This window comes from Diachasmimorpha longicaudata, chromosome 5, assembly GCF_034640455.1.
Source record: "Diachasmimorpha longicaudata isolate KC_UGA_2023 chromosome 5, iyDiaLong2, whole genome shotgun sequence".
NCBI lineage: Eukaryota > Metazoa > Arthropoda > Insecta > Hymenoptera > Braconidae > Diachasmimorpha > Diachasmimorpha longicaudata.
Genome location: NC_087229.1, coordinates 8,681,858 through 8,692,490, shown reverse-complemented (window position 1 = coordinate 8,692,490; position 10,633 = coordinate 8,681,858). Strand labels below are relative to the sequence as shown.

Below are 10,633 nucleotides of genomic sequence, written 5' to 3'. Positions count from 1 at the left end.
GCAACGCTCAGGATTTGCATGTGGCGTCCTCCCTCTTCTGAGGTGAGGTACTACGATGCTGCTGGTGCCAGTTAAACCTGTACTTTCGCCCATCCTCTTTAATGCGGATTCTAAATAAAGATCAAAACAATTTATCGCAAATTTTCCTCGTTTGAACATATTTGTATTCAGGGTAAACCATGGGGCTTCTGACAGTGTTGAAGAAATTGAAGCAGAAGGAGAAGGAAATGAGGATTCTCATGTTGTGAGTTATATTACTAAATGTTGATTTAGTTTTGAGGTTATTAAACTGTGAAAGTAGTTATTTTATTCGATATAAAGAAATTATAAGACTTCAAGTTCATAACATTAGTACGATGAACATTTTTTCCAACAAATTACAGCAATTGCTAAAGTTCAGTCTTAAAAACAAAGGTGGGAAATATTATGACTTCATGAAATTGCAAAATATTCGAACAATTAATGTCGTATGATCATCAGGGGACTGGACAACGCAGGGAAGACAACAATTTTGAAACGAATAGTGGGCGAACCAATAGACACAATATCCCCAACCGTAGGTTTCAACATCAAGACTCTGGAGCATCAAGGGTGTAAACTCAACATTTGGGATGTCGGAGGTCAGAAATCACTGCGGTCCTACTGGAGAAACTACTTCGAGAGCACCGATGGACTTATCTGGGTGGTGGACAGTGCTGACAAACGTCGTCTTGAGGACTGCAAAGTAGAATTATACAAATTGCTCCAGGAGGAGAGACTCCAGGGAGCAAGTCTCTTGATTCTAGCTAATAAACAAGATCTGCCGGGTGCACTGTCATCGGCGGAAATAGCTGAAGTGCTGGAGCTCGCTGGCATCAAGACACATCACTGGCAGATACTCAGATGCTCTGCTGTCACTGCTGAGAATCTCGTCGAGGGAATTGACTGGATTGTGACTGACATTGCAGCGAGAATTTTCTATCTCGATTAAAATGGCAGGCAGATTTTTTCATTCCGAAAATATCACAGAAATAAGCAATGTATTCATTTTTAGAAATTAATGAGTTAGAAATTTCATTGAATGTACATTTTTAAATTATTTTTTTAATTAACGAAAATTCCAAGTTATAAGATGTTTTAATATTATTTGAATAATAAATGGTTTACATAGAAAAGACAAGACAAATTTGATGAATTGGCGTAAAAAATTCTTTTTCTAATTGCGAAAATGATAGGCGAAATGCAGGGCCAAAAAATTGTTCTGCATTTCTCTTCAAGTATCCCAATTATTTCGGGGAGACAAATCAGCATTTCTCCTCCGTCTCCATCACTCGAACCTGGAAATCAGTAAAGAAGAAATTTATATGTTAGTTGATATTAACAAAAAATAGGGGAAAATGAAATATTGAGGGAATCAATGACGAGACCTCGTGATCTTCTTCCTCTTGGACTTTGGTTTCTCCCTCTCAGGGTCTTCCTTCTCCTTGGAAATAAGCCCCTGACTCTCAGCTTTTCCCACCACCTTATGGCCCTTATTCTTCTTCTCCGACTTTGCCGGAGGAGGTGTCGTTTCCGGGTATTCTGCGAGGTAGAATGCTTTCAAGCTCGTTTGATCAATCTCGTTTTTCCCCACTTCAAATGCGTTCGTGATCTCTGTAATCAACGACTCCGTTAATTTTAATTTGTAACGCCTAATTAATTCCCGAAATTCCGTTTTTGAGATTATAGAGTCCTCCAGGGACAACACAAAATGCCCGAAATTCCGCCGCTGCTTCTTTTTCTGGGGTTTCATCGCCTCGAAGTTCGCCCTCTTCAGGAATATTTTCCTGGGGTCGGGACCCACCAGGTGGTAATTACTCAGAATACCGCCCAATTTGATAGTTAGTGAGGATCTGCTGATATTAATCTCATCCAGGAGTGGGATCACATCTTTGTTTGCCCAGATGTTCTCCAAATCGAGATGGGACAGGCAAGACGAGGGGGAGGCCGACGGGGTGAGAGATTTTATGAGGGCTAGGGCACCCTGTGGACCCATTGGATTGCCCTTGAGGGATAATTTCTTGAGGATTCCGTTTTTAGAAAGCGATGCTGATAGTTTTTTAACATCTTCGTCGTCGAATCGATTGTCTGTGAATTTTAAGGGACATTGTGAGGATAAAAAATAAATCATTGACAGATTTTAATGGCGCACTAATGAATTGAAAAATCCCTAATTAAATTTTCCAGTCTCACTTGACAGATTCAGTTCCGTAATCCCTCTTGATTTCTCAATCATCTGCATCAGAAACGGGAGGCTCTCCTTCCCCAGAGAGTTCCACGACAGGTCCAGCCTCTTCACAGTGAAATTCTTCAGAATTCCCAGCAGAAAGGTTTTCCAGAACTCCGGGGAATTCAGGGAATTCCAGGACAAATTAATTTCCTCAAGCGTCTCTGTTTGCGTTAACATGTAGTAGAACGACCAGGCGCAGGTCTCCTGGAGGCCGTTATCGGATAGATCGAGGACTTTCAGGCTGAGGCTGTTGGACGCCCCATCGCAGACAGCCGAACCCCCTTCATCCCCCAGTTGACATTTCGCCAGGTTCATATACTGCAGAACTGGGGCTCTTCCGATACCGTTCACTAGTCTCTTCGCCCCCCGGGGGCCAATTCGACATCCGGATAAATTCATAGACGTCAATACTTCGTTATTTGACAGAAGATCGTTCAAGTGGAAACAGGCGTCAGTGGTCAGACAATTTTCCTGGCAGAAAATCACAGTTATCTCCATTTTTTCGGATTTCCAGAGGAAATATTCATTCCAGCCATCTTTGCGTCAACATTGAGCCAACAGTCGGTTAACATTGGCTCAACATTGGGCCGCACTTGAACCGACTGGGCCGATATCAATCACGCAGCGAACTTCCGACGTTTTTATTTAAATTTTATGAATTTTTTATTACTGTTTTTAAGGACTCACTTGTAGATTTAAGGTTTGCACGGAAGTGTTGTTAGTGAGAGCGTCAGACAGGGCCCGGACGATCCTCGGATCAATTCCATAAAACCCCAGATCAACTTCATCGGATTTTAACATCTCGCAGACTCTCTTAAAGATGTGCGAATAATTCAAATTTTAACTTGAGACGACATTTAAATTTACCTTAATTGGCCTCAGTTTCATTCGCCCGCTGACATCCAGGAACTTCTGTACCCCGTCCTCCTTATAAGACACCTCTCTCGGGAACAGCACCCAGAACGCAGACACCAGTCCCGGATCCTCGGGTACAGGATAAATATTATAAATATTCAGGAGTTTTAGCTGTGAGTCACTGACTGCGATGTCCCTGAGACAGAGATTTCCACTGCTCTCGGTGCTGCTTCTGGAGGAGGAGGAGACTGTTTCATCAGGTGTCACTATCGTCTCCGCTGAATCACGAGCCTTTGCTTTATCCAGCTACAGGAAGTTCCATTGAATTTTTTAATCAATCTCAACGGCTTAAGGAATTGTGCATTTCATTCATTAATTTATAAATAGAAACGTTTAACAAAAATTGTTTATGAAAAGATGAATACACTGAATTGAGAACATGACGGGATTTTAATCGATTATTCATTATTAATTAGAAAAAGTACTGCATTGTCTAGACCTGGAACAGATGCGTTTAAGGTAAACATGAACATTACCCCGAGTAACTTTCGCAGTCTCTCTTTCTTCTCCGCCTCCTCCGCGGCCGCACGTCTCGCCCTCTCATCCTGCAACTTCGACGCAAACTCAGGGAATAATTCACTGATATCGGAGGCTCTCGATGCACCAGTGGAGCTCATATCAATTGTGACAGTACCCGCGTCCTCGAAGGATTCATTCCCCCAAAGATATTCGGAATCCAGGTCCTCCATTCTTCAGGAAGGGTTTAGGCAGGTTCTGGAGGATGTGAGGAAGTCTCCGCAGGAGAAAAAATAACTATTGAAATGGGGGAAATAATTTCGCACGGAGGACATCATGAAAAATCATTACAATTGTCCAATTACTGAATCATTCGATGAAACATTTTTTGCTGAATATTTTATCAGCTACAAAAAATGGTGATAACATTTTTATCTAAACTTGTCGGTTTATGAAATACTCATAGAATAGTGGGGATTAAATTTTTATAGCCAACGGCTGTCATTTCTCTCGGCCCCTTAGACTCTACAAACGTCATCATTTGACCGTTTAATTGTCTCCGGTCAAGTGCGATGGCTTTCGACCCATTGGGTGCTCACCATCGTCATTAGAAACATTAAAAATCATCCCAAGAAACGGAAGAACCATTTTTTTTTCTGTCGAATTAAATGAATCATTACTCTGTTACTTAACGCGTGTCATTAAACGAGCGGACGTTCTTCAATGCGGAAGCATTTACGGGGCTTTCATACTTACGCGTTTGGAGATAATAGATTTGTTCTTGCGGTTTTTCAGTGAGGAGAGTCACAGAGTTTATTACGGGAAGCTAATACCTGGGGGAATTGACGATAAAAATGTCGAAGGTTAGAAACACATTTCGCAATTTTTTTGTCATTACGAGCATTTTTCCAACTTCGAAAAGGTAAAAAAATGGAAAATTTTAATTTTTAATGATAAAGTGGGGACATTTTCGTCTCGGAAAACTCTTATCAAATTCCCTTATCCCCGAAGAGGTGGGGGATAATCAAAAAAATTTCGTGAAGTGAATAAAAAAACTACTTTTGTTTTTTTAATAATGAGTGACCTATTCGGGATGGAGTGCTTAGCAGTGGAAATTTCCCTGCCTGGACAGACAGTGTTTTCAGATTTTTTGAAGTATTTTTTTTTTTTTTGTCGCGATTCGCCATGGAGTCCCGTTGCAAAAGGTGAAAAATACCCGTCATCATTAAATATCTTCCGCAATGTGTCGGACTCTTGTCCTTCAACGTCTTCCGAGCAAATGGTCTTGATAAAACTGGCAAATCACGCTACATTTGAAAGGTAAATTGCGTGATTCTTCCCCTTAATCACCGAGGTATTAATCACACGTGTCCCTTAGGAATACTTGATTTTTTTTTCGACTTCATCTGTTAATCACGGGATGATATCCTGGTTGATCGGAGATGAAAGGAGACGTTCACACGAGGTGAGTGTGACTCATTTGGCTGTTCCTCGAGTGGTCTCGCTTGCTCCATTGTATTGTAATACTATGGTGAAGGGGGGAGGGGTAGGAGGAGGAGGAGGAGGGATGTTCAATTAACAATCGTGAGGACATGTTTAATGAGTGTTTAGAATTTTATTTTCACTTTGTGTTCCTCCACGAGACGATTTTTAGTCGGGACTTTCGATTAAGAGACAGCTGCGACACATGAGAATAACTCAGTTTATTTGATTAAAAAAAATAAACTTAAAAAATTATTGCTTTCTAATGGGAGTAAGATAAAATGAGTTATTTATTTATTGAATACAATAATTCAGTGGTTCGAATTATTCAGTTAAAAAATCCCAGGATTTTTGATAAAGTGACTGATTAAATGCGTATTCCCGTTTCTGGATTACACAAGCGCATCATGACGAGACAAGACCATTCCCACCCTGACCATGAATTCGTCTCTTTCAAGTACAACCATGTAACACCGCGATGTCCCCTAAGCGAGCCATTCACGTGCAATAATCCAAGTACCGCACCAACTACGTGCCCACACTTGAACCTCCGCCTTGTCTTCTTTATCCATGCACCGCTCCAACTCACCTCTATTCTCGGTTTTACTGCTGATTTTTATTTCTCCTCCTCACCCCCCCTCCCACCCGTGTCACCCGGAAATCACGTTTTCCAAGATTCCGCGATCTCTGTGATTTGAATTCAACAGCGAGTTTCATGAGCTCGACAGATTGCCGAGGGTTGAGCCCTTTTCTGGAGAATTGTCTCTGCCGACTACATTTCCGGATTTTATGAGAAAACAAAACAACTGTTGCTAATTTGTTTGAAGAAAACAGAGGGACTTGAAGTTGATATTTCACTCGCAATAAGGCAGCTTGATTTTTTCGCACAGAAAGATGATAAAAAAAATCAATAAATGAAAAAAAATTGATTAATCGTCAATGAAATTATGTTCAATATTTTCCATTGATACAAAATTGAGATAGAAATATTCAAAGAGTGAATAAGATGTTTGAAACATTGAATTTTTTATTTTGAAATACATTTTAAGAATTTAGAGAATTCATTATATGAAGGGAAGACAAAAATAAATGCGAGACTGCAAGTGATCTTCGACATTTGTAGAATTTAAAAGTTGGTCATCTACCCAGAGACTATTGTCCCCTTTCACAGATCCAAAAAAAATGAAACTAAGAATAAAAAACACGATAAAACATTTTTATATTTATTTACTTTTTATTCCTCATGTTTTAAAACATATAAGAAACATTACGAAACCTATTCACTACCAGAATTACAGAAAAATATAATAAAAGAATTGTCGACGTTTAAAACGAGGCGTTCTTCAAATTAAAAAAAAAATTGCACATTCGTTCCTTTATTTATTTTTTTTTTTCATTTTGTAAATAATTAAAAAATCGTAAATTCGAAATATTAATGAGTCTCTCATGTTTATATACAAATAAAATGGTCTCCAGCATACCGCCGTGACACATCTCTCTCAAATGGACGAATATCAAATAGCATTATCCATTTACATATATCATTTACTCCTATCATAATATATGCCTCATAATTATAATATACAGTACATATTTATTTATCATTCTCTATCCATCGCAAGTGCATTACAATAATCACCCCTTAGGCTGTAAAAAAACCTGTCGTAAATATTTTGTATTTAAATAAAGGAATTATTATTAATAAAAATACATAAAAACAAAGTACAGATATTTCCATAAAATGAAATTAGGGAAGTGGGAAAGGGGGGAGGGGGAGATGGGAGGAAAAGATGGTGAATTAAACGATACTTATACGTGTGATGTGACGTTATGATGTCTTCGTACATGATTATCACAATGTTTTGTCGCGAATAGACGCACTGTACTGCCTAAGGTCATTCATTGAAAAAAAAAAATTTTTTTCATCGTCGATAAAATTTATATTTTACTTTTGCAAACGGTTGAGGATTATTTTACGATTCATTTATCATCGCAGGCAGTATCACAATTTGTAGATACGGTACATTAGCTCTTATCTTATTCAGTATTTTTTATTTATGATAATTGGTGGTAGATTTCTCGATGAAAAAAAAAATGCACAGACATTTTTTTCACAGTGAGACCACTCGACGAACGATGGACTTGAGGAGAAAATCTTACATGACATTTTTCTCCAGATCCACTCGCTCTCGAGATAATTGACAAACCTGACGTTACAAAGATTCTGCTGTTTTTTTTTATTATGAAAAATAAAATTCAAATGATTATTTTCGCGCCTTGGGATGGAAAACACGAGGAAGACGAATGAAAAAAAAAGAATTATTAATAAGTACGCTTTATGTACATATGTACAAGAGATAACAACTTGTCATTATCATTAATTATAATCATCGTGTTATTCAATTTATTGTCACGTTTTCATAATCATCGAATTTAATTCCTCTTATTGCTCAAAAGAAAAGAATTTAACGTCCTCTCAATTGTGGAGAGTCTTTCGCATTAATTTGCAAAAAGAAAGACGCAAGACGTACTTGAGCACAAAAACGAATCCCATAAAAACCGAAATAAAGAGAGAGAAAAGAAAAAGAAACGGGATTTGTCCATGAGTCATACGTGACTCTCACCACAATGACACGAGTCCTCTCTCATTAAAGTAGAAATTGCGTTCCCTCATTTATTGTGTCCTCTCTTTCCCTAGTTTCTACCATAATTCTCATCTCTCACTCACACTTTTCTACAATATAAATTTTTTTTATGTATATATCTCTTTTAATTATAACATTTTGTATCATTTAATTTCACATGGCTATTTAAAGTCATGAACCCTGACGTTTCAGTCCCTTGACTTCAACGGCAGGCTCTCTTTATCACCCATTTGAACTCGGAATAAAAAATATTCAAACAGCGAGAGAATGTTTTGAGTGCATTTGTAGTTGAATGGAATGAAAAAAAAATTTCATAATCTCAAAATTTCAAGGTAAAACCAGTCTCACTACAAAGTTCGAAAAATTTCCGTTTCCAATCCGTAATCTCCAATTACTGGAGATCCCGTCAATGAAAAACCATTAAAAAGCAGAGTTCGGAGCTGGAAATTTTCCCACCTCTCCATTCCACTACCCGTCAAAACCACCCTCCCACCTACACATGTACAGTAAGCACCTGCCTGGGGCCGACCCCAGCACTAGTCCCAGGTTGTTGATGCGAGTACCCAGGCTCCTGTAATCTCGTCTTGGTGTAAGGTTTATGAAGGCTCTCCTCATAGCTAAAACTAGCTGTATTATTCCTAGCCTCAGCACTAGTCGGTTTATACAGCGGCGGTAGTCTGTGTCGTCCCTCCTCAGACACCATCTCAAGGCTCTCCTCGGCTCCCCCAATGCCCCCAAGACTCATTCCACTGATGGGCCTGACAACACTGACTCTCGGTTCTCCATCCTGATCCTTTAGAGGATTGGCATATCTCCTGAGATTCTCCTCATTCTGCAGATTATTTGACTTCTCATCAAGATCACTCCTGTGTCTGTGAAGAGACGTCTCACTGGTGGTAGCAGCGCTCATGCCGGCCCTCCTCCTGCTCCTGAGGTACCAAAGTCCCCCAAGAATTCCCAATAACATAACAGTGGTCACAACCCCACCCAGGGCGGCCACATAGCCCCCACTACCAGCTCCACCGCCTCCCTCGCCACCCCCTGTGAGCCTGGTGGTCTCGACCTTGACCTCAAGTACCGAGGCAAGAGCCAAGGGCCTGCTCAAGGGTCTGCTGAGGCTTTCCCCCAGATCCTTAGCAGCATCACCAGCGGCCTCTGAGAATATCGTCACCTCGATGGTATCATTATCTCCACTCTTCAGATCGCACAGCAGAACGACAGACTGCGGTCTACGTGGATCGGCCAATAGTCGTCTGAAGCTACGACAGAGAAACTCAACTGATGTTCCAGGAAGTAGTGTATCCCTCCTAAGGAGAATAGTGAGTCTAGCACAGGTGGGACCGGTCTCCGCTTGGCCTGGCCAGCAGCTTGGTGGTGCTGGTAGTGCAGGTGGTCCGACTCTTCGTCCACTCTCGATGGGCCTGCACTCTCCCCACGCTGAACAAGGAGCTGACAGGCATGATTCACCTGGCGATGGTACGCACACCTCGTGCGCCAGACAGGAAGTACCATTCAGGCAATTTCCCTGACCGCACCAGACATTGCTGCACTGATTCTTGTTATTCCGGCACTCGCAGGCATTGCAGTCATCATCCCAAGGGGGCGAGGGACACCCTGAACTCCCTGGATTGCCAATTTCACAGTGATTACCAGTCCTACCAGGTGGACAGATGCAAGAATACGAGGCAATGCCGTCGACGCAGGTTGCACCAAATAAGCATGGATCACTGGCACATTCATTCACATTGATCCGACAATCGGGACCAGTGAATCCCGCCGCGCACTCGCACCTGAACCAGTTGACACCATCAACACAGCGTCCACCATTGAGACAGGGCAGGGGTTTGCAGTCGTCGACATCGCGACGACAGTTCGGACCCTCAAATCCTTCCCTGCAGATGCACCTGTAATTTCCATCAGCTGTATTCACACAGGTCGCACCATTTTCACACGGCGACGAGGCACACGCTGGTGATGTAATGTGACATGCAGCGCCCTCCCACCCTGCCGGACAGTGGCATGTAAAACCATCCCCATGATCTTCGCATGTTCCGCCGTGACGGCAAGTCAGGGGCTCACAGTGGCCACCACGAAGGGTGCAGGTCTTGCCCTTCCAACCACCGCGGCAGGTGCAGGTAAAGTCAGCAATTGCATCGATGCAGGTGCCGTTGTTTCGACATGGAGCTTCCTGACACTCATCGACGTCCTCATCGCACAGATCACCACTCCATCCCTCCCTGCAGATGCACTGAAAGCTATTCACCAGATCAACGCAGGTGCCGCCATTCAGACAGGGATTGCCACGGCAGTCATTGATATTCTCGTGGCAGTGGGTTCCAGTGTAACCAGGATCACAGATGCATATCCCTCCTGAGCAACTACCCCGGCCACCGCAGGGTGTGCCCTCACTACCGCATCCCAGATTGCCATCCTCCAGTCGATACTGTGGATTATGAAGTGCAGGATCTGAGCAATTTTTTCCCTGCCACTGCTCAGGGCAGTGACAGTAGTAATCCGTTTGGGTGTTGAAACATGGCGCTGAATTTCTGCAGGGATTTGGACTGCAGTGATCGCGATCTATCTCGCACTGATAACCAGTGTAGCCCACTGGACAAACGCACTCGTAGGCGTTTACAAGATCACGACAATCCCCTCCATTTTGACACGGCTTTGACGCACACTCATCAATGTCGACATCGCAGTCCTTGCCGGAGTAACCTGGTGTGCAAGAGCAGTGGTAATCGTTCACCAGGTCTATACAGAGGGCACCGTGCTGGCACTGACCGACGCAATCGTTTATGTTTTTCGTGCAGTTCTTGCCGGTGAAGCCACTTCTGCATCGGCATCTGGAAAAAAAGATTAACGAGTGTAAGACGATTGTTCCGTG

At 42.0% G+C, this 10,633-nt stretch overlaps 3 protein-coding genes across 4 annotated transcripts in view; 1 reads left to right on the top strand and 2 right to left on the bottom strand.

Moving 5' to 3' along the window:
• Positions 1-56: 56 nt before the first annotated feature.
• Positions 57-1,170, top strand: LOC135162206 (ADP-ribosylation factor-like protein 2). Of its 2 annotated transcripts, none has more exons than XM_064120414.1 (2): positions 57-244; positions 481-1,170. In XM_064120414.1, exons 1-2 carry the CDS (start codon positions 180-182, stop codon positions 968-970), a joined length of 555 nt encoding a protein of 184 aa, XP_063976484.1. In that variant the 5' UTR covers positions 57-179; the 3' UTR covers positions 971-1,170. The 2 variants fall into 2 exon arrangements, with proteins under 2 accessions (XP_063976484.1, XP_063976486.1); XM_064120416.1 differs by having other exon boundaries at positions 79-244; positions 384-1,170.
• Positions 480-4,647, bottom strand: LOC135162208 (leucine-rich repeat-containing protein AAC1). The gene is made up of 7 exons (XM_064120418.1): positions 4,376-4,647; positions 3,640-3,916; positions 3,116-3,409; positions 2,936-3,061; positions 2,212-2,719; positions 1,407-2,106; positions 480-1,316 (listed from the first exon to the last, which is right to left on the bottom strand). The coding sequence occupies exons 2-7, from the start codon at positions 3,850-3,852 to the stop codon at positions 1,307-1,309; spliced, it is 1,851 nt and encodes a 616-aa protein (XP_063976488.1). The 5' UTR covers positions 3,853-3,916; positions 4,376-4,647; the 3' UTR covers positions 480-1,306.
• A 1,656-nt stretch (positions 4,648-6,303) lies between these two features.
• The window catches only part of LOC135161992 (protein jagged-1), a 32,399-nt gene continuing 28,069 nt past the window's right edge, over positions 6,304-10,633 (bottom strand). Inside the window, exon 5 of the mRNA XM_064120030.1 lies at positions 6,304-10,592. Within this exon, the coding sequence (XP_063976100.1) occupies positions 8,240-10,592 (2,353 nt within the window). The 3' untranslated portion in view covers positions 6,304-8,239. The remainder of the gene's footprint in view (positions 10,593-10,633) is intronic.